Source organism: Anguilla rostrata, chromosome 4, assembly GCF_018555375.3.
Source record: "Anguilla rostrata isolate EN2019 chromosome 4, ASM1855537v3, whole genome shotgun sequence".
Classification (NCBI taxonomy): domain Eukaryota; kingdom Metazoa; phylum Chordata; class Actinopteri; order Anguilliformes; family Anguillidae; genus Anguilla; species Anguilla rostrata.
Window position 1 is genome coordinate 12,829,290 of NC_057936.1, and position 27,831 is coordinate 12,857,120.

General features: G+C 43.9%; 3 protein-coding genes and 2 non-coding genes across 8 annotated transcripts in view; 2 read left to right on the forward strand and 3 right to left on the reverse strand.

Moving 5' to 3' along the window:
• The window catches only part of rab6ba (RAB6B, member RAS oncogene family a), a 69,869-nt gene extending 66,166 nt beyond the window's left edge, over positions 1-3,703 (forward strand). For both annotated transcript variants that reach the window (XM_064330737.1, XM_064330738.1), the window contains exon 8: positions 756-3,703. In XM_064330737.1, coding sequence (XP_064186807.1) covers positions 756-820 — 65 coding nt within the window. In that variant the 3' untranslated portion in view covers positions 821-3,703. The remainder of the gene's footprint in view (positions 1-755) is intronic.
• A 4,813-nt stretch (positions 3,704-8,516) lies between these two features.
• im:7152348 (uncharacterized protein LOC559250 homolog) lies at positions 8,517-11,944 on the reverse strand. Of its 2 annotated transcripts, none has more exons than XM_064330741.1 (4): positions 11,630-11,944; positions 10,131-10,474; positions 9,481-9,579; positions 8,517-9,109 (listed from the first exon to the last, which is right to left on the reverse strand). In XM_064330741.1, exons 2-4 carry the CDS (start codon positions 10,457-10,459, stop codon positions 9,064-9,066), a joined length of 474 nt encoding a protein of 157 aa, XP_064186811.1. In that variant the 5' UTR covers positions 10,460-10,474; positions 11,630-11,944; the 3' UTR covers positions 8,517-9,063. The 2 variants fall into 2 exon arrangements, with proteins under 2 accessions (XP_064186811.1, XP_064186810.1); XM_064330740.1 differs by having other exon boundaries at positions 11,619-11,943.
• A 2,504-nt stretch (positions 11,945-14,448) lies between these two features.
• trnap-ugg (transfer RNA proline (anticodon UGG)) lies at positions 14,449-14,520 on the reverse strand. Its single transcript has one exon. It is a non-coding gene; the product is annotated as a tRNA-Pro (tRNA).
• Positions 14,521-16,462: 1,942 nt separating this feature from the next.
• Positions 16,463-16,534, reverse strand: trnap-agg (transfer RNA proline (anticodon AGG)). The gene has a single exon. It is a non-coding gene; the product is annotated as a tRNA-Pro (tRNA).
• A 600-nt stretch (positions 16,535-17,134) lies between these two features.
• Positions 17,135-27,642, forward strand: cep63 (centrosomal protein 63). 2 transcript variants are annotated; one of them, XM_064330743.1, is made up of 15 exons: positions 17,135-17,422; positions 17,799-17,862; positions 17,950-18,127; positions 19,214-19,309; positions 19,463-19,585; positions 20,659-20,778; positions 21,327-21,503; positions 21,611-21,756; positions 22,265-22,411; positions 22,527-22,626; positions 22,962-23,159; positions 24,203-24,289; positions 24,408-24,592; positions 25,176-25,530; positions 25,961-27,642. In XM_064330743.1, the coding sequence occupies exons 2-15, from the start codon at positions 17,822-17,824 to the stop codon at positions 26,168-26,170; spliced, it is 2,163 nt and encodes a 720-aa protein (XP_064186813.1). In that variant the 5' UTR covers positions 17,135-17,422; positions 17,799-17,821; the 3' UTR covers positions 26,171-27,642. The 2 variants fall into 2 exon arrangements, with proteins under 2 accessions (XP_064186813.1, XP_064186812.1); XM_064330742.1 differs by having other exon boundaries at positions 17,136-17,422; positions 21,327-21,515.
• The last annotated feature ends 189 nt before the right edge of the window (positions 27,643-27,831 follow it).

Below are 27,831 nucleotides of genomic sequence, written 5' to 3' on the forward strand. Positions count from 1 at the left end.
CCCAGTACTTTAAGCAAGGTGGTCAATATCAATATTAATATTCTTTGGACATTTTGTCCTGGATAGTGTAGGTCAGTGAGATGTCTGCTTTTGAGGTGAGAAATGGTGGTACTGCCTTTGCTCTCGCATCCACGGTCAGCCGAAGTGGAGAGAGGAAAGGCAGGCCACGAGTCTAGGAACAAGAGCTCCCCCTAGTGCCTGAGAGGCAGTAAGGACGCAGTAGTGTCAGGAAGACGCCTCGGCAGTGCCAAGACTGCAGGCAGCAGTGATGTAGCACTTTTTTTTTTTTTTTACTTCCCATCAGGCCCTTTGAATAGAACCACCCTCCAGTTGGCTTGCTGCAGTCTGCACACTATTTCAGGGCTGAGAAAAAAAATGGGCATTTAAGAACAATTTCAGAAGGAAAATTGAAATTGTTCTTAAACTGATTTTTTCTCCTGTCTGTCTTTGTGGGAACTTTGCCAGTGTAAACCACATTAAGTCATTTCATATTTTTTCCCCTCTTACTTTTGACAATGGGCCACAAGGGTTGGTGTAGGAGGCAGTAAAGACACAACATATTTATTTGTGTTCATCTTATCATAGGTCATATCATACTGTTATTTATTTTTATTTTTTTTATTTCTCCATTGGTTCATGAGATAAGGTAGTCATTTTTACATTGTAAAACCAAAGAAAATGACAGTTTTTGTATTTTCTTTTTATGTTTGATGCTTAAGAAATATTGTAAGTTTCCTTTACAGTTCACCTTCCAGTGATTGACATCAAGCTGGACAAACCACAGGAGCCCCCCACCAGCGAAGGCGGTTGTTCCTGTTAATACACAGTACCAGATTGGGCAGCTTCATTTACACCACATGCTTGTTGTGTTGCTTCCTATTGGTTAGCTTCCAGTTAAGTTCAGGTTGAATATTTGGCCTTTCCCATTTGACTATTGGTCATTGGTTGGAACTAGTGTTACATCAATTTTCTGTTGTAAAATATTGTACTTTATTAACTAAATTGCCAAAAAAAAAGAGAAAAAAATTCAATAAGGAAAAGAAGCAACAAAACAGTAGAATTCCAAACATGTGTATACTTTTTTGAGAAACTAGAATGGTAGTTTTTTTTTGTTTTGTATTTTTGTATACTAAAGAAAAAGCACTGACAAAGATGCAGACAACCTCAGTTTTCAGCTTGTACCAGAATGGGAAGGATTGGAAAAGGCCGTCCAATGGCTGCAAAGTAGAATGAACGGAATTGCATGCAAGCGGTTGCTTTGACTCCCGTCTGCTGGGGTCCGCCAGTTAAACATGTTAACGCTTACTAACACCTGTGAACTCACGCACCGTGTGGAAACAACTATTGTCTGTAAAACTGGATTTGGATATTTGAGTTAGGAACATGTCAGTAGTGTTTGTGTAAATGTTCGCTATTCATACAGGCAACGTTAGAATGCAAATTCTGGCCTGACCGGGGCCCTTAGGAAAGCCATGTGCGTGCCCCATTGCTTACGGTTTGTTTTCGCTGACGGTATTTCACAAGCTTTTGCGAACACTAATATTCACCGCAATGTGCTGTACAGTATTTATATCGTGATCGCCCTTCATTACATTCAGCCTGTATTCACCCACGTGAACAATGGACAGCAGGTTCAGATCAAATCAAAGGGCTTGGCCTCCCTGGTTACGGACATTCATTGGCTCGGTTTCAAATATATTTCATGATTTATTTTTCGTCTGAAAATGAATCCTTATTCAGTTATCGTCCATCTGCGATATCTGTGATTCGTTCCAGGGGTCCCTATCTGTGTGTTCCCCAAGGCCAATTAAGACATGAGGAAAGGCACACTGCACGTTTAGGCCTTGCTCAATGCAAAGGACTCCGTGGTGAGTTTGGAGCCGGACCAATGGGAGATGGCCGCTTTGGTGTCAGTTAAAGGCAGTGGTCAATGCAGCCCAGCAAGGACACTGCAAACTTTGCAAAGCTGTCTGAGGAATTGTAGGAGTAACAAAGTAGTTAACACGATGCTTTAGTTTCATTGTACGTCATTATACATTAGTCTGCGTAATATGTGTGATATTTATTTATCCGTGAAGACGATTCAAAAGTAATACCGCCGTTTTTAAGAGCCAAGAACCGAAAAAGCACTGGAAGTATCATGGACCACTGACTGGTAAAGTACTTTTACTTTGATGTCTTTCATGAGGGATCTTAATGCACTTTTTGATATGTATGTGTTTTGACAGCTAATGTAATATATATATTCCACTAGTCCAATACTAATTACTGAAGGAATAAGCCCATAATCTTTATAGCGGTTGGAATGTCTTGAAGAGCAGAATCAGAAAAGTGACTGGTGTTCCAGCAGTATTGACGGTCACCAGGGGAACTTTCATTTTGAATAAGAATGAAAGCTCGACCCACCTTAAACGAGCCGAAAATGGTCTCCGACTGCAGGCGGAGCGCGTTGCTGGGTTTTTCTGCTTGTCGTTTGCTTTAACGCAATGACACGGTGTGCTCCTGCTGCATGCTCACATCAAAGCTGAGGGGATGATTGCCTGCAATGCTTTCGGTGTCAAGAGAGCAGACTGCTGCCTCGTCCGGGCCGTGTTTCCTTCAATGACAACAAAAGATACATGTTTCCCCACAGTGAATTTAAAGCCTCAGAATTTTTTTAAACGATGATTTATCGCTGTTTATTCTTTTTCACACCTGTCTGTGCCCTTACTTACACTGTATAGAGAGAGCTGTGCTTGGTACTAGCAGACTAGCGAGACTCCTCAGTAATGGGATGTTGATGATGAATTCCAGAAATGCTTTTCATTGTCATTACAGATTCATAACAACCACTTTGTTTTTAGTATGTACTTGCTGCCTGACAGGACTATTGAATAGGACACAGAACCTTGTTTTTAAAAAGAAAATCACACTTAGGGGTAGGATGGACAGGCGCTCCCTGTATACCTAATCTGGGACGCCCCCCACACTGTAAAGTATGCCACTTACCACATTAAAGATGAGGGAATCTTAGTAGGCTTCCATGTTGAACGTTGTTGGTGTCAACTCTTTGGTTTGCTCTCTGTTCTCTCTCTCGGTATTTATTACACTGGTGCCTTCTCGGAACACACAAAGGCATGCAAAGCTCTTCTTGTAGGGCTCATCCCTACCGTTGAACTCTGTGTATAGAGGAGAGCCTCGGGGATATATTTGGGGCAGGGGTTATTTATTGATTGACTGATCAATTAATTGACATGTGTACTTGATAATGTTTATTGTTTTTTTTTTTCTGGAGTGTGTTGGACTCTTCTGAGCTGGTGTAGTAACAGGGCATTAGAGTAGCAGACCCACCCGTACCGCGACAGTGAACGTGATTTGGCGCCCCCTTGTGGGAAACGTTGAAATCACTGCAGATTTAGGTTTCACCTGATTGGTGTGGGTGGGGGGGGGGGGAGGGGGCGCACAGTCGTTGGGCACTGCCCAGCTCACACATAATGTTCAGATAACATCTCTGTGACGTGGGAATTGCGCCACAACACTGGCGGAAGGTCGCAGTGACGCTTAGAGAACGTTGCGTGTAAGCTGGGCTCTGTTGCGAAGGGTGTCAATGTCACAGCTCTGTGGAGCAGACCTGGTTGACTCCGAGCTGGTTCTCCATTCACACTGTATAGAGACTTAGCATGTCTGTCTAAAAGATCAATAAAATGTCTTATTACCAAATTAACCTTTTTGTCTTCATTTTATCGTTTAAATGATATCTGTACTGCTCTAAAATAAGATTCAGTGAGTTAGTGTTTGTGTGTGTGCGTGTGTGTGTATAAGACAGTGTATTTGTATATGAGCATTTGTGTGCACATGTATGTGTAAGTGTGGATCTATTTGTACGTGTGCGTTTGTGTGTGGGGGGGTATGTGGAGAACCAACCAAACAAAACACCTCCTAACCTACACCACTTCTGCAAATTTCATGCATTTTAAGCAAATTGAACTGCGTTTCTGAGGAACATTATCTGCTTGCTCACTCTTCCTGTCTGACACCACTCAATATCCTGATTTTTTTTTTTGGTTCGGTGAGAACTCTAATACGAAATAAAGAAATTTCACTGGAGCAAAAGGCAAATTGGGTTTCTCATTTTCAGTGAAGGCTTGATGACTTGTAGCATTGCAGATCCAACAGCTACCTCACACCTGCTGCTCTGTAAACTGAAATAGCATTAATCAACACTTGCTACAGTGAACAACAGACTGATCTAAAGCTCTAGGTGTCTTACTTCAGTTATTCTAAATCAATCAGTCACGCCATACCTGACTGACGGGAGTTCTAATGATTTCATGGAAGGATTATGCACTGTTAGTTTAATGTCCTTCATAAGTTCTTATTGGTCTGCTTTGATATGTTTTTGTACAGCACTTTGAGCTGCTTTTTGCATGAAATGTGCTATATAAATATAAATAAACTTGAAACTTAAATGGGTCAAATCAGTAGAACTGTGTATCATTAACATCTCTAGAATATTCAAATATCACAATGGAAGCTCTTGTCCAAGTGTTATTATACCCCCACTTTCACCTGTATAAATCCATAGAGCTTTCTTCGTTGCTGGCCTTAAACTACATTCTCTATTTTCTTTTGTTTTGAACCAATTTTTATTTTTTATTTTTTTACACTGAGATTGAATAAAATGGTTAATTTAAACCATGAGTTCTCTCTCGATTATTGAACAATTGAACCAAGGGGGAGGGAGGAATCCAGACTGCAAAAGCAATACATACCACAAGGGGGCAGCAATGCTCTGAAACTTTGAAGTGAGCACAGAGAAAGTCAAGCCAGTGAATGGCACATGTCCTTTATGAGCAGTTACGAGATTCTACTCAGTCACCAACTGAAGTATATAATCAGCAGTGACCTGTTTTTTTGTTTGGTCTTGGAGAAACCTGAAGGAGGTCACACGTGTTACATTTTGTGTTTATGCTGTGCACTTGTTCCCTTGGGTTTGGAGGGTCATATAAGGATGAGCATTTTCTTTGTTCTATTTTGGGCCCTTGTTACTTGCATCCCATTGGCTTAAGGGCTTAAGTGTAGCGGTATGTATGAGGTTGTAGTTGTGCAATTAATAACACTTGACATTCTTTGTGCTCCTGGTTGTCAAGCTTGTGTAATTGTGTAGTTGGGTCACAAGCCAATAGTAAACAGGAGAGCACAGAGTTTATTAACGCAGTGCTTGGCGAAATAGAAAATGGACGCATTCAAAGGCTCCCTGTGCCATACAGAGAGGAAGGCACAGGGTGTATTGGTTTATCAGAGAATTTATTGTTGTGGGAATTAACACGCTTCTCGGTGGGATTAGCAGCTGTGTGAGTTTTGAGCGTCTCCTATTGTGGCAGCAAGTACTTACATGTAGGGCGGGAGCCAGCTCATCTGCAATGGCGGCTTTCCCAGGGAGTTTCGTCACAGCGACCTAAGGCCACCGCCGCCACTGCCTAATGGAAGTGCCCTGACACTGAAGGATTGTGGGACATGTAAGAATAGTTCTTACCCGGGAACTGCAAAAGTAAAAAAAAAAGGCTAACCTGAAGAATGAGGACAGCTGGAGCGCAGAGAGCCTGTGAGCCATTTATCAACAGAACAAGACGAGGCTGACTTGTAAATGTCTGTTATCCTTCCTCCTAGTCAGACAGGAAATGCATCCAGAAAAATATATACAGTATCTTTCCATCAGAAAGGTTGTATTAAACACTGCATAAGCACAGCTTTTACATATTTAGCATTTCAGGTTCTTCTCGGTTGGGATCCGAACCACATTCAGCGGGACTTTTTGTAAGGTATGCGTGCAAAGGTGAAACTGAGAGGTCCAGGCACTCTCGCTCTGGGGAAGTGAGTGGAGAGCTCTGTCCTGAGAGGTCACAGGTGTGACCTCTGTGGACATACGGCCCTCTGTGCCCGCTGTCCAGACTGCTGAGCAGACGGAGGCTCCCCCCCCCCCCCCCCAGCTGGACCACAAGCTCCCAGGTGACTGGACTGGGTCACGGGGTCGGGGGTCAGGGGTGAAAACCGAAAGCTGGAAAGGACAGGAAAGCTGGATGGAAGCCAGAGAGTCTGAACGACTGGGTAGTAAACGTCAAAAGAAGGAAAGGCATCCTCATCACATTTGCTAGAACTGGAATCAGGTGAAACGCTATGGCCATTCAGTGCATTCATGCATTTAGAGGTCATGCTTGGCATGTCTGATAGGTACTAATAGCAACAGGTCTGACTTGTAAGCCTTTACAAGTATTTTTTTTTAATCCATCCACATTATCCACATTAAATGAAATTGAATTGAATACAATCCCCAGGAGTTTGTGAGCTTTGTGCTAATTTAGTTCGGAAAATGGCAAGCGTTGTTGGGCTGAATGCCCTGTTCTCGTCATTACATTATGTTATGTTATGTTATGTTATGTTATGTTATGTTTTATGTTTTATGTTTTATGTTTTATGTTTTATGTTTTATGTTTTATGTTTTATGTTATGTAAAATGTTCACACCATCAGGAAATCTTGTCCCAGTGTTCCTGTTCAGAGGCTTGTGTTGTTGGAGCTGGGAGCCGAGCTGCTTCCCTTGACCGAGATGCTGCTTTGACTGCCACCTCTCCCCAGGTGTGACCAGGCCTGCCAGAACCTGCAAGCCTACAAAGCAGTTGGATAGGCAACTCCCACCTGCTTCAGTCACCATGACAACATGACACATGCAGCGCAGTGGCGAAACCAAAAAAGAAACACTTCTGTTCAGTCACTGTGACCAGCCATGTTTGATGTTTGTGGTTTAATATTTACTGCCCCTTTTAATTGTTAACAGTTTCGTAAAATGTGTAAACCCCCGTGCCTCCTGCAGTGTGAGGGCTTCTAAAAATAATTTGTGTTTGGATATTTTTAGTAAATAGTTTTACAAAATAAGTAATTGTACCTTACTGAACCCGTGTTCAGCAGTTGTCTACGATCATGAAAATGCACTTTTGTACGTCGCTTTGGATAAAAGCGTCTGCTAAATGAATGTAATGTAATGTAATGTAATGTAATGGATATGGAGAGTGATCCTGCTGATTAGCTTCAGGGAAGGATCAGTCTCTCTTTATCTTTCTGTTGAAAGTTTATTCATTCTTATTTGCTCATTACAGCTACTGGTAACACACAGTACTCTGTATGGCTATATCATCATAAATTAGTGGTCACATGATTACTTTATTTTACTTTATTTTAACTATGATTTCAGTTGTTATTTAGAACTTGTACAACTGGTACCTTGTCTTCCTGGTAGTTACTGCTGTCTGACTACTTCCTCTGAAAAGGCTGATTGGCTCAATTTGGTTGATCTGGGATGGTCTACACAATCACCTCTGGTAGAACTCCTTGTTTTCACAAACCAAAGAGGTAGCCGTGGGCACCTGTGTTCAGATACTGACCAGCACTGACCTGTGTCACTCACTCTGTCTGTTTACAAACACACCAAGACAGAGAAGTGTTCTCTTTGACCTTATCTTGAACAAAGAGGGACAGGCTTCTGTGATGGGAGATGGGAGCACATTAATACATAACAGATGCTTAATTAAGACTGCCATCTAATCCCTTTGCATGGATGGATGAATCTTTTGTTGATAGACAGCTCTGTTTTCCCTTTTTCTGCCCTGCATCTCCTACCTTCAAAAGTGCTCATACAGTATATATCCTCTCTGTTTTTTAAAATGGATACCAAAGGCTAATTTGCAATGTTATACAATGTTATATTCATGTGGGCCTATTATATCTATTTGTAGTGGGTGTTTAAGAGGGAAGAGGTCCTTCATTCTTTCAACCTTCTGTGGTGGGATTGTATCATAGGCTTCACTATACCGCCATCGTGTCCTGATGATTGGTTCTTTCTGTGAGTGATGCCATTTTGTGTATGTGTGATATGCGACAACAAAGACACTATTCTGTATCAGTTCAGCCAAGTAACAATGCGTAAAAAACATTTGCGAATTTAAGGCCAGTGCCAGTGTTCAATGAATGGCAGAATGTCAGTTTGCTTAAATCATTCTTTCTGTGAGGGACACCACTTTGTCTGTGTATGCCTGATATACAACAACAAAGAAACTATTCTATATCAGATAAGCCAAGTAACCGAACGTGTAAAAAATATTTGTGAACCTTAGACCAATGCCAATGCTCGGCAGAATTCCAATGGGAATACATTTAAACTAGGCAGACTCTGAGAAAACTTCACATGACTGGCCTCCTGAGTTATGCTTGGAGAGTTGTGCTGCTTCCTGTTAATTAGGAAGGCATTTAATGCTTTAGCGATCAAAAGGGGACCATCTGGAAGACCTTTCGAAAGGAGCATAGAGAGGAAGTAGTACAGATGGTCATGTTCAAGATATCCAACTTGACCACCACTGTAGGCCAATATGCAGTATGAGTCAGGATAGGCACACAGAAAGTAAAGGTCAGAATCTCTATCAAGAAATGAACCCGCTACAGCAGAACGTTAATCGGTTAGCAAGCTGAACAATTAGCAAGCACACATTTTTCTTTTAAAAAAGTTTATTAGAAATATTTCAAGTTGTATAAATACAATAGCATAGAATAAGTTAGTGGCTCTATCCAGTGACAGTAATGTATAATTAGTTTAGAGGTGGGCGGGGTCTCTTGGGGCTAGCCTATAGGAGACCATCTGTCGGAAGGACCCTGGGTCAGGGATAGACACCTGCTCTGTTGGGAGGCCTACAGCTGAACCAAATCCCACAACACCAGCTGTGGGGGATTACAGACGAGCAGCCAATTGACAGACCCCCTTTGACAGAGCCTTCTCATAATAACATTAGTTCCGCCACTTCAGCAGACAAGGCCTATCTCTGTGTAAATGTACAAATATAAATGGAATCGTTTTTGTTCACCTTGAACCTCTCTTTCAGCACCTTGTAGTTTTAAACAATTTCCCATGGATGACATTGTGAACACATAATTTAAACATAACATGCCCTTTTTTTGGCCATTAAAAACAATACAAATATAAAAAATGGCTTGTGAACATTGGCTGTTGTTTGGGTCTCCTTTCCCTTTGAAAATCCTTCTAAAGTGTTTCCTCAGCAGTAAGCCTACGCCAAGATTTCATCTCTCTGTAAAGAAAGACAGTGTAGAAAGTTGTCAAGATGCTGCGAAGATATTATTTAAAGACATAACTGTCTATTACATACTTCCATAATGTACATTCCTATCAAAATGACCAACATTTTAGAAACATGATGGTAATATGATGGCACCAGCGCAGTGCTCGTGCGACGTTGTGAAACTCAAGTCACAGCAGAGGATCAAGCACCGCTTGCTAAATCTGGAAGGTGATGATTGCTCCACACGGGTTTTCCTCAGACTGTTGTGTAACTCACGCATACTCGCAAAAGGATGGTGACAACGTGCCACAGGAATGCAACACCAACAACGCGCACTTTGGTTACGCCGCGGAACGCAAAACAACAGGAAAAAGACTCACATGTTGCAGACGGGCAAAATTCTTTCTCGCTGGGGCTTCTTGAATTTCCTCAGGAAGGCAGGAAGTTTGAGCTTGCATCTGGAGTGCTTGGGGGCGGGTCTAACAGGCGGATGGGAAAAGACGCAGGTGTTAACGAATGAGGAGAGGCACTGCAGTGCATCCTGCCAACGGCATTTGATTGAAACGTTTAAATCTGTTGTCGTTGTTTATAATATTTAAAACATACATTTGCAAAACCGTTTATTATTTTTGCGATTACATGCGATAATATTGAATGTTGACATCGTGTTATGCATGATAATGAAATTTGTACAATTGCAAGGCAGTTGACCTGAAGGAAGAGGTATCCACCCATCCAAAAATAGCCTCTCCCTGCCCCTGACAGAGCCACATCTGAAGTAAATCCATAGCATATATACAGACCTTGTGTTTATAAACTAGTAGCTACTTGTCCTCATATTTTATCTTTCTGTTGATGGGGAAGAGAGTGGGTTTGCATTAATTTCATAGATAATGGCCAAATAACTCTATACTACCTGGAGAACAGCAGGAAGGTGTGTGTGCGTGTGTGTGTGTGTGTGCGTGCGTGTGTGCATGCGCGTGCGTGTGTGTGTGCGCGCATGCATGAGCGCATGCCATGGGACACTCACCGTTCAGCCTGCACTGCAGCCTGCGTCTGTTTGCCAGCGTCCCCCTCCTCCTCCTCCTCCTCCTCCTCTTCCTCTTCGCTCTCGGCGATCTGGTCCCAGACCTTGGTGTCGACCCACAGCGCCTCCTGCAGGCCCAGGCCGCGCCCCACGCAGGTCACCTGGCGGCAGAGCGGGCAGCGCACGGTCAGCATGCCGCTCTTGGGCTGCGCCATCAGCTCCAGGCAGGGCGCGCAGAACGTGTGCCGGCAGTGGAGCACGCGGGGCACCCTCTCCCTCCGGGAGTAGGCCGCGTAGCAGACCCCGCACTCCCTGTCCTCGCACAGCACCATGGCTCCGCCGCAGCGCTGCAGTCAGAGAGAGAGAGAGAGACGGCACGTTATTCTCTAAAAACACGCGAATCAGAGAAGCCGATCAAACAGCGCCCTCCCTCCTCTCCCAGAAAACGCGTGAGATATTCATATGGCACAGGCACGTGGTAAGGCGAATATCTAAGATCCAGGAAGTTTTTTTCCTAATACATTGTGTTCATAGAATCTGTATATTAGGAGCACATCCGTTATTGCCACAAACCAGCTATACAATGTTTAATGTATCGTAGAATGGCATACTTTAGTGTCCCATATGCATTGACACTGCACATAATGCAAAGGACAATAACAGACAGATTTTATGTAATATGTATACATTTGAAATGGTATAATTGCCAATACTTCAGTTCATTTGAGATTTAAAGAGTATAGTTTCACTCTAAAATATCAGCTGTAGTGGTGGTTAGGGTTAAAGCAAATATTTAATATTTATTTAAACAAAAATGAAGAAAAGTCAACTTTGGAAAGTACTTCCTACCTGTGCTTAAATTAAGTCTCATCTCTACTACTGCTTTTTATTGGCCTAGTTTTTGGAAACCCATGTGTGCTTTTAGTGTACATAACTTTGAGATACATTTCATTAAATCTATTTTAGAATTCTTCTTCTAATTATTATTATTATTATTATCATTATTATTTTATTATTATTAGTCGTCACTGATATTTTTAAATATATAATATCATGGGCCTAAACCCAATGGCATAAGATCTTGAATGTCAAAACACGTCAAGTTAACTCTTTATAGGTACATTCAGTTAAATACATTCATGAAGCCATTTCATAATTTATTACACAAATTTATGTATTAGTGAATATTTTAGATTTTCCTAGATTAATTAAGGTTTGACAAATAACGGAGGTTAATTGGTAGTTACACTTAATTATACTAAATGTGAAATACAGGTTTGCGTGATGGCTCCGATCCGTGCTCTGAAACCATATTTAAATAATTTTAAAAGAACTGGAGAGAGAATAAAGCAAACGGTAAATAAAATACATATTTTGCCGTAATGTCCTTGATTGATCATAGTTATTTTACAACACAATGTCCTTGTAATTCTACAATTCTAGGAGATTAAAACATAAATTTCTTTTTTTTTAATGAAAAACTGCACTCACCGTATACTTACAGTAATCTCTGCTGGTTTAGCGGTATGTCCAGTTCCAAGTCAGTATGAATGAATCTGCGAATACAGACGCCGAACTCTGTTTATCTTATTTCCAAAAATGTATCTCTGTTAAAGAGCGCTGATGCTTCTCTTCTCCCTCCCACGCAGCCAAACCAGCGCAACAGCTGTGAAACCGGAGGAATCACTAACGGTGTTTTAAACAGCAAAAGGGGGTGGACTCTTTCTCGCAGTACGTAGATGTCTTTTATTTTCCTGTCTGACCGTGGCAGCTGGAGAAGCGTAGTACTCGCATGCAAATCCAGTCCACGCTTGGCGATAATGGTCACGTGCACATGCGCAAGTTGCGCATAGGCTTATGGTTTCCGTACTTGGGTGGGGGTGGGGGCGAATGTCTTTTATTTGTCTTCAAGCTCAGAGACAATGAAAGGGCGACATGCCATAGAATCATTTTTAGGTTTAACTTCATCGAATATTTTATTATGCACCTCTGAGGAAAAACATGACAAAAAATTTGTTTATGTAGTTTTGTTGTTACACTGTGTTTCCTTCTCCAGATTTCACAAAACATTCTGCAGTTTGGACGACTGTTAGGGCCCCCATTAACTGTTGCAATTGCCCTGCTCTGAGATTAATCTATTTTCAAACCAGAAATTGAGATCAATCATCAAATCTTATTGGTCTGCATCTGAAATGACTGTGCGGTGGAAGGCTTACAGAAATATAGATGGCATATTTACATTAAAATGTGTGTAGCCTAAATGGCAAAACAAAAAGTATAGTGACTACTCTAGAGAAAGGTATGCTTGCTCCATTCTTTGAATGATATCTCAAAACCATATAGCAACCTAGAGAGGAAGTAAGGATTTACTGTGTTTTATCTTACATTTTATTTTCATTGTTGTGTCAATGCAGCACATTATCTATTTGTCATGGCAGATGGTGGTGGGAACAATGTTATCTTGACTGGTGGGTCATGTGTCGTGCCTTAGGCCTTATGGAATTACCATGAATTCCTTTTGAAGTCAGCATTTGCCTTAAATGTTGTTCTTTCCTCACATTTGTAATTTCAAACAGATAAATGACAAATCTTCAAGTAAATACATTAGTATCCGTTCAGGGGACATGCACTGTAGATTTCATTAAAAAATAAATACACATCACTGCCATTTAAATAAACATTCCTATATTTATAATTTACTGCATGTGTTTACTTGCAGGACACAGGCCCAGCTGTGATGTCACCATTCCTCCAATTAAGATGAGTAACTTATAAATCAAGACTTTAGCTTTTTTGACTTTCCAGAGGGAATTTTTTCCTCACAGGTGACACCTCAGGGAAACAATGTCTTTATCAATAGGAGATCTTGTTTTGTTGGGGAAAGAGTTAGACGGGCTACATGATAGGTAATATTTTAACAAGGAAGCTGCTTCAAATAGAATGATTGTATCAGTGTGCTGGGTGCTGGCTAGTAGAGCTCTGTTGACTAACAATATTGGGACAATAGACTCAGGATGACATAACACACCCCCATGACCCCAGGAAACAATTCTCACCTGCCATCATGGGGGAAGAAGGTTGTGGCATTGGGGTGGCAATTGTAATTGCCATGATGATTCTCACAGAGGGCAGCCAAATGGAACCCGTGTACAAGAAGACATTCATGAAAGGACTGGAGAATTACAGTACTTCCAAATATGATCATCACAGTTTAACCAGTTCTCTCTACCTTCAACCTATAGTTTTACAGGTTGCTAATCAAAGACTAATTTGGTACTGTGTTGGTTGGCTCCCTGTGTTTATTTTTACAAATCACCTGTTAATAATCAGCATGATATTTATGACAGTAAACTCATATTAACAGACATGATGCCACATCATTTCGCATCCTCCACACTGCAACCCTGAGACATGTTCAACACCATGGGGAATTCTACTGACGTGGTTTATTTATTTATTACATATTTTTGCACAAGGAAAAGAATAACAGCAACAACTATAAACTTAAACTTAGGGAGAAAATAAATGTGACGGGAAAGTTTTAAAAAATCTGGAAGGGGCTTATACAAAGCACTTTTCCTTAAAAAATGAACTTATGGAACAATAAAAACACAGATATCAACAAAAGAAAACTATCTAGAAAAAAACAAAAGTAAAAAAAGGAGTGACATTAAAAAGTGGATTAATGGAGGGAGGAAATTGATTGAAGTGGTTACTTACACAAAACAGGCCCAGCTGTGATGATGATTCCTCTCATTAGAATGACTAGCTTATAAGGACTTGAACTTTTTTGTTGTTGTTTCTTTTCTTTTCAGTAAGCCGCATTTGGAAACAAAGTTTGTGGGCACTTTTGTCAGTTATTTCAGGTAAGCACACAACTGCTGAAATACACCCATCCTTTTAACAATATCCAACTGATTAGCACTTTCTGTTCACTGATGAAAATTCTGTACATAAGTAATGTGAGGTGAAGAACGTGAAATCCACTTCTGTTCACTCAAATTGCTGCTATGTGTGAAAATACACATTCTGATTAGTCTATTCTGAATGACATGAAAAATGGCTTGCGCTGCCATCTGCTGACCATGTTTTTCACGTAAATGAGTCGCATCATTTCGCTATGCTCAAGTCTTTTTACATAGAACACACATTGCTTGCCGATCTACCTAGAGCGCATAGCCCTAGGTAAACGCACAGCAACAACTCCCCCCTGATATCATTTGAATTACTTGACCGTTGAGTACCATTCCGACGGGATCCGACTGGGTTGGTTTACGCAGTATTCATTTTTAGGTTCATTTTTAACTTCCATCAAAAAGTCGGGCTCGTCCGGGATTTGAACCCGGGACCTCTCGCACCCAAAGCGAGAATCATACCCCTAGACCAACGAGCCACATGGAATGCTTTTCAACATCAACATACAAAAACAGTCTGCACATAAATTCATTATTTAGGTTTATTGTATATTATCAGTATGTCATTGATAGTATGACATCGGACAGTCGCCACGTTCTCCCCCAATAAATAAAAATAGTTTGAGTTTTATGTAGTATGCCTATTGTGTTGTTCAGTGCTTTTGAGCACAGCATTCGGAAATATAGGTTATTCTATCATATGTTGCGAAGTTTTCCCACACCCCTGGAACACGTAGTTGTTCATCTTTAAAACCTAACCCGGGCTCGTCCGGGATTTGAACCCGGGACCTCTCGCACCCGAAGCGAGAATCATACCCCTAGACCAGGGGTGCTCAATACGTCGATCGCGATCTACCAGTCGATCGCAAAGGTAGTATTGGTAGATCGCATGAGTACCATGGTGGTTGAACGTGACACTTCCCAGTTGTCTTTAGGCAACAACAAAACAAATGTGCATAATTTTTTTATTCTTCAGTCATTTCAATGTACTTTAAAACGTATTTTTCTAAGCCTAAATTTCCCACTATAAAAATTCACCCGAACCGTCTGGACGTGGTAATGAGAACTGTCAGTTAGCTATGATTGACAGACCGTGCCCCGTTACCATAGCTACCCCCATGCTACGCGCTCTCTTTGGGAGACTGAATTTTCACAAGCTAGCTAGCTTAATAGTATATCAAGTATCGATAGATAGCTAAGGTAAGGACGTTGACTTATATCCAATTATAATTTTTGCTATCTAGCTAGCCAAGTTAAGATAAAAGCACAACTATAACGTCCTCATAAAAGCAAACTAGCAAGCTAACGTTATCGATAACATTGCCTTATGAAAGCAAACCTCCTAGCTAGCTAACGTTAGCTAGCTAGCTAAATGAATATCTGATATTCTGATAACCAGAAATAATCTAAACTTTAGATTATTTCTGGTTATCAATTATTTCTGGTTATCAGAATATCAGATATTCATTTAGCTAGCTAGCTAACGTTAGATAGCGTTAGATTCTAAAGGCACTCTAATTTAAGTGAACCTAACGTTAGTCAAATATTTGCATTGTCTGAACAGCAGGACGGTGTGTCTTGTCAGATTTCTTTACGGAGCGTGGAAATGGGAGTGGTTACTGTATTCGTGACGCAGAAAAATGACAACTTTCTCAACCGGTTGAAAATAAGACGATGAATTTAAAACGCATATTTCTCCAAAAATACAGAACGGACATATTTAATACTTTGCTCATTGTGTTTCTTCAATGTCTGTTGTGCAAATAGCACATAAAACCGAGAAAGTGTGAAAATCACCATATTTTTTTCTTTAAAAAAAATAGACGTCAGCCTATCATCCATCCCGTCACTTGATTGATATAGGGCAGCCAGTTAGATGACATCTGAATTTTTCTGACACAACGGCGCCAAGTGCAACAAAACTAACAAGCTAGTCAGTCCAAGTACCGTTCCACCATGACTGATGAACATTTGGAAGTGTGCTTGAGGCTGGCTGTTAGCAGCTACTGTCCGGACTATGTATCCCTGGCTGATTCAATTCAGTGCAAGTCATCAGAGTAAACTCAGGTAATGACAAAAAAATGTACATAGTTAATTATGTTGTGTTGTGCAATATTGGCTCATGCGGTTATGCAAGGAACATCAACATACATTGTACATATAAAGAATCCTCAATATATTTGTAAATAAATATATGTTTTGCATTTTTGTAGTGGGTAGATCATTTTGACTTGGTCATTTTATAAGTAGCTCGCATGCTGAAAAAGTGTGAGCACCCCTGCCCTAGACCAACGAGCCATGGTATCCTCGTCTCACTTGCTTTGTTTTCGGGGGAAATGAGCGCAATCTTACACGCAACAATGATTTCCACGTTAACAAACTCGTTAATTGTTAACCGTACTTTGACGGAGTGTATAAGGAGGGCTCGTCCGGGATTTGAACCCGGGACCTCTCGCACCCTAAGCGAGAATCATACCCCTAGACCAACGAGCCACGATGGTATACAGCTTTGTCGTATTCTGTCAGGTTTCATGACATTGTAATACGTCGAAAATGAACGGTGTCAATTATTGGCGTGTTAAAATTTGACGTGTTGACACAAACGTCCGCAAAAGTATTTGCTGCTGTAACGGCCTCCATTATTCTGGAAAGACTTTCCAGTAGATTTTGGAACATGGCTGTGGGGATTTTCTTCCATTCAACCACAGGAGCATTCGTCAACTTGGATACTGATGTTGGGCGTAAGGCCTGGCTCACAGTCGGTATTACAATTCATCCCAAAGGTGTTTGATGGGCTAGAGGTCAAGGCTCTGTGCAGGTCAGTCAAGTTCCAAACTCAGCAAAACAACCCTTACATTTGGCACTATTTGGGCCGGTACAGTTGCCACTGTGCATAATGCCAAACCCAGATTGGTCCGTCAGACTGCCAGATAGTGAAGCGGGATTCCTCACTCCAGAGAATGCATTTCCACTGGTCTAGAGTCGAACGGTGGTGTACTTTCGTTTCCACCTCAAACGACCTTGTTGGTTTCCGTAGCATGAGGCAAAAACCACATTTCCCAAAATGCACTTCACAGAATATGATTCTGCGCGTTAACTGTAAACATTCAAAAGCGCTGGTTTGTAACCAAGCTGATTACGCTTGTGCGTGGCTTCCGTAACTGAAAATGGTTGAAAGTGAGTGAAACTTCCAATTCGTTGGAATAGCAGAACATAGTTTGCAAAATTGTGATATGGTGAAGTTGTATGCACCGTTCAGTTCACCTGAATCACATTTTTCGAGGTAAAACCAGGTTCGCAGGATGCAGTTTCGGTTAAACACTGGCAATGTTGCACCCTAAACTTGATGCAGCTGTTTGTCTAGATCTAATTCTGTAGTCGGTGAGTATTGGGATTAATTTTCAATATCGTTTATCATTTCGTTTTGTTAGGTGACTATTTTGAAATGAGCTAGTCTAGATTATAAAATAGTATCGTAGCCTGTGACGAATATGTAATGTTAATTTGCCAAGTCAGAAGATCACGTTTAGCTATCTAACTGGTTATCAATAATATTTTAAAGTTACCGCCGTTAGGTAGCCTACCTTAGCATACATTCGTGAAAGGTTAACAAGCACGTATTATAAGTTACTTCCTAAAATGTTTAACAGTGTTGTCTGTTTGCATGTTTTGGGAGAAGACTAGTTTCCTAATTAGTTGACTTGCTGGTAAGTCTTTTGCCACCATAACTAAACGTAAATAAACCTGAATATGACAGATACGTGGTGCCTGTATTTGGAAATGGATGCCTTTTTGGGGACCCTGCAAGACCATGACGTGAGGTGGGTGCAAACTTTTTTTGTTAAACTGCTATTCCCGGAGTGTTCGCTGTTGTAAATCTGAGGCCCATACTTTTCCTCCAATACCAGCTCTGTCCTTTCGTCGTGCGAGCCGGAACTTTTGGAGCTGATGCGTCAGATTGACATCATGGTGGCCCACAAACGGAGCGAGTGGGAGACGGAGATGCTAGCCTTAGAGGGGAGGCTACAGATTCGTGAAGAGGAGGTCAAGTCTGCTCGGGATCTTGTAGAAAGCAAGAATGTCGAGGTACCTAACACACTACACAAGTCATTTTTCCTGCGCGCTAATTTAGTCTTTGACCAAACAGATTTTTTTCTTGTTTTTTATTTTAATTTTACGACGAGTTTTTATGCTGAAAGTTGTTTGGATAGGCCATGTTTACCCTGGTATCTGGCCGCTGGTTGTCCAGAATTTTATGTGAGCATTTTCCAAAGTTGCGACAAAACATGGGTTGAAAATTGTACATATGCAAACAATATAATTAGCATCTCGTTAGCACCAGTGCACAGCAGTGCACATATTGATAACATAGCAATATTGTTTTAAGCGTTTTAACAAAAGTATGGAATGCATTGTCAGCTGATTTTCGTTGAATTACAGCAACAGTGGTTGGCAAGCTACTTTGCAACTTCTTGTTGTTTTGCATGTTTTTTGAGTGATGATAAATCACAACTTGTTTTAGTAGTCACGCATATGAATCATCTTGTGGAACATATTTCCAATAGTCAGCCCTTAATCAAAACAGTATTTCCAGGATAGTGTATCAGCATAGTCACGTACAGTAAGTACATCTAGGGAGATTATTCTGCAGATAAATCCACCACACTATTGTTAAATCCATCATTGTGGTAGCCCACACATCTGTTGTTATGTTGTTTGTTTATTTGGATAATCACCAACTTTGTGATGCATTTGTGAAGGTAATTATTCGTTTATTTATCTGTTTTTTTAGTATATTTTTACATCTGTACATGTAGAGTGGTTACTCTTGCAGGCTGTGAGCATCTTGCATCCAATATCATGTAATCAAATTTACAGTTGATTATCATTGTTCATGCACAAAGATGGTGAGGGCATCGAGGAAATCAGCAAACGCTTAGATGAGTACCCATCATGTTGCGATGAGGTCTGCCTGCAGTCCCAGCAAAAGCACACTACTGCAGCGAGATGCTATAGAACTAAAGGACACAAAAACAATGGGAATAATAACTGAATTAAATAAACAGGTGGCCATTGACTTGGTGAAATGTGATTAGCGTTCCGTGGTTAGTGTATATTCGTGAAGGTGTTTCACTGATCCAGCACTTCATGCTCTCCATGGTCCTTTCCCAGGTCAGTATTCTTCGGCAGCAGCTAGAAGAGACGCAGTCCGGAAGGAAGGAGGCCACTGCCAAGTACGAAGAGCAGCTGCAGCACGTGCGTGACGAGGTGGGAGCGCCCGCGTGGAACATGTAGCCCGTCGCCGCGGCGACACGCCGCCTGTCCAAATGTTGCGCCTCGCGTTCCCATGCAGCTGCTTTCGGGGGGTTTTTTTTCACGCGGCTGTCGATCTGACCCGCACGCGTGCGATGCTCTCCGCAGCTGACCCGGCTGAAGCGCAGCTACGAGAAGCTCCAGCGCAAGCAGCTGAGGGAGGCGCGGGAGGGAGCCAAGAGCCGCGAGGAGGACCGGACCGAGCTGACCCGGCTCACCAGCAAGATCGAGGTACTGCGCCTCACCCCGCTCGACTCTGTGCCCCAACACTGACCCTGGATCAGTCTGCTTGCTCCTCCCACAAAATTCTTGCAGTGAAAATGAGGCTGATCGAAGCCTGGCACACGCTATGTGACTATTGTAAATCGCCAAACCGATAACCGGAAATAATACTGGCAAAGGCAGAATAGGGGTGACGCTTATTGCCTTGTGTGTCATAAGCTGCTTCCCTCTGGTCACTCATGCTGCCCTATGAGGTTGTGAGCAGGCCCAGGAGATACAAAACTGGACTTGAAAAGGTGTCTGAACTTCTCCCAGCATGGCAGTGATTGAGGTGTTGAGAGATCCCTCTCCAGCGCTGGCAGGAACGCCATCTGGAATCATCCACTGCTTTTATTTAATGACACAAACGCAAACTGGTCCATTTTAGAATTTTTGCTGTCTTCAAGGTTACGTCGTCTTCTGTGGTGCTCTTTGCTTGCTTTCAAAGGCTGAATTAAGAGAGAGGAGGGGCCAGTGAAACAAAGTAAAATATAGCAATATCCTGATTATGTTTTTTTTTTGTATAACAGTATATTTTGTTGAGTATGAACCAAATGCATCTGGTTGTACAATGTTATGGTGGTAAGCCTTAGATACACACTGGAGTATGAAATGAAAGATTAAGAAATTAAAAATTGTATAAAAATAAACTCCAGCCAAGCCTTGTCAAAGCACTAACCGTAGTACTTAAAACCACAGAACGATTTTTATGAGTTGTTTTGGTAATACTGTTCAGTGTTTATTGTGTCCATATTGTTCAATGGACGTGAGCAGTTTGGTAGATGCTTGCCCTTGCAATTATCTGAGTTCATAAGGAAAGGCACACAACATGAGTGAACATTTTTAACCGTGGAACAATTTCAGTATGCACAGCAAAGCTTTTCAGAGTCTCAGTAAATTTGGGGGCAAATGAAGCGGAATGTGGGCTAAAATTGTATAGTGTGTACCACGTGTTCCTCAGAGGATGAAGTAGCTCCCTCTGGTGGCCGCTCTGCAGTCATGCAGCTTTCCAGTTTTTTTTTTTTTTTTTGTTTTTTTCTCAGGAGTTTCGACTGCGCTCTCTGGAGTGGGAGCAACAGCGGATTCAGTACCAGAAGCAGGTGTCCTCCCTAGAGACTCAGAGGAAGAACCTGGCTGAACAGTTTCAGCAGTTCCAACTGCAGGTAACGGAGGTTTTTAATATTAAATGATTTCTACTATTTTCTACAGTAAGACTTGTTTACTAAGTGTTAATTTTCTTTTTAATATTATTTAATATTATTAAAACATGAATTGAAATGCAGTAGAGAAAGCTAATTCTTGGTGTGCACAATATAAATTGAAAAATATTTATTGAAAATAAAATTCAATTATTTACTGTAAATTGTAAATAAATTGATACAATGTTTATTGGTAAATTAATTTGCTTTTAAATTTCTTCTTTTAAGTTTGTTTAAAAGCAGTGTAGACCTACTTCTCTTTCATGTTGCATTCTTGTGTTTTGTCTATGTGCCCGCAACACAAAGCGCAATGCCCAGAGTTAAACCTTTTGCTACATAATAACACAAAAGGTGGGAACGGTAATGCACAAAAATCATCCTCTGCTAATAGCAGCATCCGCCTTAGTTATTTCAACCAGTTTAACAACAGTGAGCCCGGGCAGAGTGCTGGTGTGATGGGTAACGGAGGTCAAAGGTGGGGAGAGATGACGGTGTCTTTGTGGGCATGGCAGCGCTCGCCGGGCCGCGCCAGGGAGGCGGAGCGGGGCGAGCAGGCCAGCCAGGCGGAGGCGCAGCGGCTGCGCGTGCAGCTGGAGCGGGCGCAGGACGCGCTGCGGGCGCAGGAGCTGCAGCTGGAGCGGCTCAGCCTGCTGCAGTCGGAGCTCGGGGACTCCCGGAGGGAACGGCAGGTCAGCGGCACGGTAGGGGAGGCGTTTGGGGGGTGGGCGGGTGGACCGGGAGGGGGGGGGTTTCCGAGGGCCGTTTGATCGGACGGGACCCTCCGTGCGCTCCGCAGGTGCTGAGCGAGGAGAAGGCCGAGCTGCTGGCCACGCTGGACACGCAGGACGAGTTCGTGCGCGGCTCGGGCCTGCAGCTGCAGCAGCTGCGCGGTGAGCTGGCCCGGCTGAGCCAGGCCCTGCAGGCCAAAGACCATGTGATCAGGTAGGTGCTTATGTCACAGTGCCTCAGTCGGCTGCAATATGACTTAACTTGCATTCCATTACACCAGGTACAAAAGCACGGATCATAATGTACATGACCTGTGCTGAGCATTTGACAGGGCTCTACAGTGCTCCCATTTAAGAGCATTTGCTCCTTAAAATTAATATCTGATATCTGTAAAAATAGTTTAGGAGCACTAATCTACTAATTGGATTGCATTAGTATGCTCCTAAATTTTTCAGTTTAGGAGCACTTTCACACCGATCCACAGGATTATCATCATGAGGCAGTTTCTCTGGACTTCATAGCCTGATATCTTATGTGATGTATTTATGATGAGTAAGTCCTGCATGAAATTAATAAATATTATCCAGTCTCTCCTTGGAAAAAATGCTAACATGGTTTGATTCAGGTTAAGTGCTTAGAATGACACGGACACTGTAGCAGCAAACTCTCTTCCTTCTCTTCCCATAATGCCCTTTGCTGGATGAACGTGCCCTGCGTCCAGGTCCCTGGAGGACTGTTTGGGGGACGAGGGTGTGGCTTCGGGCCTGGCCCCCCTCAGGCGGGAGCTGGAGAAGGCCCTGGTCCAGCTGCATGCCTCCCGCGCCTGCGAGGCTCACCTGAAAGCCGAGGCGGCCCGACTGCGCGAAAGGTAAGGAGGGCTGAAGGCTTTCAACATTTCTGTTGTCCACAGTCAGGGGCTCGCATCGCCCCATCAGAGTAAGATACGGACCTCACATGATGTATGACGACATTTCTGGTTTTAGCCTCGACGTCCTGCGAGGATCCAGGGGAGATCCACTTAAGGAGCCAGAGCTGAAGCTGCTGGAGGAAGACCTCAGTCACTCGGTGGGAGAAGTGAAGAGGGTAAGGTGCTCAATCCGTGTGGGCCAGTTTCGCTGCTGCTGGGAGCGGCTGGGCCTGTCCGTGAAAGAATAACGTGAAATGGAAAATGTGGTGCTGCGTTTCGCTTTTTGAACTTTGCAGTTGTGCTGACCCTTGCTGTGGTTGTGCTGAATTATTTTGCGGTCGGGATGATAAATGCTGCGGTTGTGCTGACGTAGGTTTGTGGTCGTGCTCGCCGGTTTTGTAGTCGGGTTTAGTGATGTTGTGGTCGTGCTGACCGGTGCCTGCCGACCGCTGTTTTGCGGTTGCACTGGGAGGTGTTGATTGTGCTACCTGGTGCTGTGTCTCGGGTGCAGCTGAGGGACGAGCTGCATAAGGTGGAGCAGACCCGACGCGGGGAGGTGGAGGGCATGAGGAAGGAGGTGTCCCAGCTGACCAATGAGCTGCACCAACGTGACATCACCATCGCCACGCTCAGCGGCTCCGCCTCCGGCATCGAGCGGCAGCTCCGGGCAGAGGTGGAGAGGGCAGAGCGCCGGGCCACCGAGCTCAAGGTGGGCACTGCTACACGCCACGACCACTTAGCATTATAGCTGTTTAGCATGTGGGCTCTGCTAAACACACGACACGATCTCAACTCTACAGACACTTGATATGCTGTTTAGATGTGAGCACTGCTACACGCCACGACCACTTAGCATTATTAGCTGATTAGCATGTGTAGCATGCCTGCTACACGCCACACACTCATCACTTAGCATTATATCTGTTTAGCATGTGAGCACTGCTACACGCCACAACCACTTAGCATTATATCTGTTTAGCATGTGGGCTCTGCTACACGCCACGACCACTTAGCATTATATCTGTTTAGCATGTGAGCACTGCTACACGCCACAACCACTTAGCATTATAGCTGTTTAGCATGTGAGCACTGCTACACGCCCCTACAACCCTTAGCCCCTTATTTTAGCTGTTACTTGTGAGCATGTGCGTTAGCATATAGCGTGGTTACAAATTGTGTTTGATGTGATGATGAACATTTTAGTGTTCAGTTAGGTATATATGTTTGATACTCATATTGACTTACAAGAACATGCTAGCAAGGTTCATCAAACAGCAGCATTAACTAAGTCATAGATATTGCGAGAACAACAACGATTAAGCATCTATCTGCAAACGTAGATGCATGAAAATATAACTAATGTTTGTGTGCTTAAAGGTGGTTGTGAAAGCAAGATCACCCCATAGCAGTGGTAACCAACCCTGTTCCTGGAGATCTACCGTCCTGTAGCTTTTTACTCTAACCCTAACCAAGCACACCTCATTCAATAGCTAGAGATCTTTGTGGAGTTGCTATTTAGTAGAATCAGGTGTGCCGAATTATGGTTCAAAATGAAAACTTACAGGATGGTAGATCTCCAGGAACAAGGTTTGTTACCACTGCCTTGTAGTATTGAGATGGCTCTGAACAGTCATTTTGTATAGCAGTGTGGCTTTGCATGAGACTGTCGTACCTGCAGTGATCTGTAAGGTCTCACTCAAGCCTGGCTTGGCCTTGGTTTGCTGCTACCATTCACCGTTTTCCTCCCTGCAGGTGACCCAGGTCCAGCTGGAAACCTTTAAAATGGAGAACCAGCACCTGACTGAGATGCTGGAGCGGCTGGAGTCGAGGCTGTCCAAGGTGAGTCTCTGGAAACGCGCGACCTCGGTTTACCAAGCTCCCCTGCCGGGCTCTTCGCCTCCCGTCCCACGCTCTGCTGATCCGGCCTGCTTCCGTCCTGCTCTTCATGTCCCTGCAGAAGACCGAGGGCTCGCTAGCGCCCCCCAGGGACGGCCTGGAGCGGGAGAACCAGCAGCTGCGGCAGGAGCTGGCGGAGGCGCGGGACCGACTGGAGGCCCAGGCGCAGACCTGGCAGGACAAGCTGGAGCAGGCCCTGCTGCAGAGCCGGGATGAGCTGAACCAGCTCCGCTTGGCCGAAGAAAGGTGTGCACACACACAAACGTGCGCGCACACACACGCACACACACTCGCTCACAAAGTGCTCTTATATGTAAACCACACAGAAACCAAAATATGAATCGCCTCCTTCTGCTCAAAGTCGAAGAATATATAATATGCAATAATAATAATTATGAGCAGGAGCCTGTTAGTATGACAAGTCAGTCCCCATCAGCCACATTTCTATATTTGGAAAAGAAAGAAAGTCATCCTAGGGGTACTGCTGTATTTGATTTTTTATTTAAATCGATATCTCTTTAGTTAGAGTGTATTATATTAATAATTATTTTATATTATTAATATTTGAAACTGGAGTCCTGTGGCTCGAGTACTGTAGTCAAGACATTCAATAGTAATGATCAGTGTAGCAGTTCCAAATTCAGTGTTTATTTTGAAATTTCACCTCGTTCCTTAACGCCCATTCCCTCAGGCCCTGAAACGATTACTCGGTGAAATCGAGGTACATGTCAGTTTCCCCCAAGTAAGAACCATTTGAACCTTGATGAGATTCAGGAGTAGTCCTCATCTCCATGATCCTGCCGCCCTTCCTGACTCCCTCCCATTTCAGGAAAGCCAAGGACGTCCAGCGGAAGCACAGGGAGGAGTTGCTCGCCCTGGAGGCGAAGATGCAGGAGAACACCGCGCGCTACGAGGAGGAGATCCAGAGCCTCCGGAGGCAGCCGGAGGCACCTCCTAAGTCCTCCTCAGTCCCCCGGGCCAGCAGGTCCAGCTCGGCCAGATCCCGCTCTCCCTCTTCCTTGTCCTCGTCCTCCTCCTCTTCCCTTCGCCTTGAAGGTCGGACGTCGGCGCAGGGCAGGCCCCCTTTGCTCTCTGCTGCCCCCGATGGCAGCGAAGGACACCGTTCCAACAGCAGCTCGCAGGAGTCCCTGCACCTGCTGGGACAAGAGCAGATCTCTCAACTGGTGAGCAATCCTTCAACACCCTGCAGTCGTGTAATAACAGCATGTTTCAAATAGAAAGAATGAGGACTAATGTTCATTTACTGGAGAATGTCAGAGGACAACATCTTTCTGTTAACCTATCCTCATTTTAAATGTTGGTTAAGTGAGGAATGGAATTAGGTGTCCTGTTTTTGGATCTTACTCGCTGTAGAGAACATTAGTATAAGAGTTTTACCTGAATCAGCAGAAATATCGGGAACCATTTTATAAGGTAAAACAAGACAGACAGCCATGAAACATTTCTCTTGGCGCAGAGTGTCCATTGCACACTCATTGGTCAATATGTGCCTTGGGACACATGTGGGCCAATTGGGGCCAGGCGTGCAAAGAGGAGAGGCGCGGCCAGCTTTGTCCGCGTGTGACCCCGCCCCTTTTACCCCCGTGTCCGCAGGCGTTGGAAGGCTCCTCCCCCCCGGGCGCGGTGGCCTCTCGGTTCCTGGAGGAGGAGACCCTGCGCTCCCAGGAGCTGCTGCAGAGGCTGGACGCCCACATCGAGGACATGAGGGAGGACACCTCCCAAACGGTCAGGAAGTACCTGGAGGAGGGCCCGGGGCCCGCTTCCCACCAGGAACCCGAGCCCCACGGGGCGCCGCGAGAGTGAATGCTGATCCTCGACCGCGGAGTACAAAGTGCCATTCGCTATCAAATCGCCAAACTGGTCCCAGCACCCGCCTAGCGGTCGTAATGCAGCGGTAGGCTAAATGCTACTTGGAGGCGGGGCTTATTTGCCAGTTATCAGTGGAGGGCAAGTAGCGCTCAGATCTCATTGGGTGAATGAACACTAGATTAGTGGGTGAAAGCTATTCTTGGTTAATGCTAGTTAGTTAGCTAGAGCTGAGGTCCATTTTAATCATTCGATTCATACATTTAAATCTGAGGACATCCCAGAATACTGTGTCATAAAATGTGTATTAAATATTTGGCGGTTATTTATTGTTTACAAGTAAAGGAAAGATAAATAAACTGGATGAGATTTTTTGGGCTGAGTTTGCCACCCTTGGCCTGTATGGAGCAGACGCTTCAGGGAGACGCTGTTCCCACTCTTCCCTCCCTTCGCCCATCGCGGTTCTGTGCACTTCGCTAGCGCCGGAGCCTGAACAGTCGAGCGCCGAGCGACGGATCGTTTGGAGCGCGTCGTTCCGCTGTCTCCTGGCTCTTCCCTCCAGGCTCGCGGTACTGAACGCGTTCCGCATCCTGGTGCATTCCTGTCAGTCACCACTTCGAAAAGTCGTCAGAGTGTTTCTTCCCCACAGGCTTCAGCGCCTTTCTTTCTTTGTCTGCTTTCTGTTTTTTGTACCTGATACGTGTGTGTATATATATATAGATTTTATATGTTTTATAGAACACGAATGTCGCAGTAAAAATCTGAATTGTATGCCATAAAGTTCAGCGTGTGCGTTTGAAAGGTGTGATCCTCGTACACGAGCGTGCAGCGATGACCTCGTTGTGGCCTCCCCGCACTCTGTCAGGATTGTCCAGCACGCGTTTTTTTTTTTTCCAAACGGCCTCCTTAACGAGCGCATCCTGTCCTCGCGGCCCAGGCATCGGTAACTACGGCAACTCCAGTCCAGGCTTCACGCGGGAGACCTTCGGCAAAGTGCAAAGCAGCACGTCGCAGGGAATTGTTTGGGGAAGAGCGGAGCTCCCCCCTTAGGACTGTGGGCCAAGAAGGGGGTACACCGCAGCTCTGACCCCCCAGCGCTGGACCCGAGGGGGGCCGCATTCTTCCACCGAAACCCCCCCCCACCGGCCCTGACGGGGCCCACCGGGTTGTTTGACGAAGTCTTCGGCAGGAATGCGCGTGCAGTGCCAGCGCTCTCATTGCTCCCCCCCCCCCCCCCCTTCCTTTTATGAGAAAGAGCATGTGGAATTTTAATGTCAACCATGTGGGACAGAAATTCTGAGAGCCAAAATCAGAAGGCAATTATTGATGTGAGCCGTGGGGAAGGATCCTCATATTTTACAGATGGCCTGATAGCATAAACAAGACCGACGAGGAGGGCGGGGAGGGGGAGAGATGTGAAACAATTCTCCAATTTATTGAAAAATAATAAAATGAATATTTCAATTCTAGTTTGTTTTGGAATGTTTGCCCCCCCCACCCCCTTTCCGAAGATTAGCGGCTGTTAAAAATGCTTTCTTAGGCCATAGGCCAGTGTTCAGAGGGGTATTTGGTTGCTATGGTACCGGCTCCTCCAGGCCCAACAAACAGTAATAAGGAATTTGGCATTGTGGACATGGCTGTCTTAGGAGCATGGAAAA

Excerpts from the sequence above, each read along its gene's own strand:
- cep63 (XM_064330742.1), top strand. The coding sequence starts at position 17,822 with ATGGATGCCTTTTTGGGGACCCTGCAAGACCATGACGTGAG. Across the intron at positions 22,412-22,526 it reads GCGGCCCGACTGCGCGAAAG|CCTCGACGTCCTGCGAGGAT; the intron begins GTAAGGAGGGCT and ends TTCTGGTTTTAG. Across the intron at positions 25,531-25,960 it reads AAGAGCAGATCTCTCAACTG|GCGTTGGAAGGCTCCTCCCC; the intron begins GTGAGCAATCCT and ends CCGTGTCCGCAG.
- im:7152348 (XM_064330741.1), bottom strand. The coding sequence starts at position 10,459 with ATGGTGCTGTGCGAGGACAGGGAGTGCGGGGTCTGCTACGCGGCCTAC. Across the intron at positions 9,580-10,130 it reads GCTGCAGTGCAGGCTGAACG|ACCCGCCCCCAAGCACTCCA; the intron begins GTGAGTGTCCCA and ends TCCGCCTGTTAG. Across the intron at positions 9,110-9,480 it reads ATTTTGCCCGTCTGCAACAT|AGAGATGAAATCTTGGCGTA; the intron begins GTGAGTCTTTTT and ends CTTTCTTTACAG.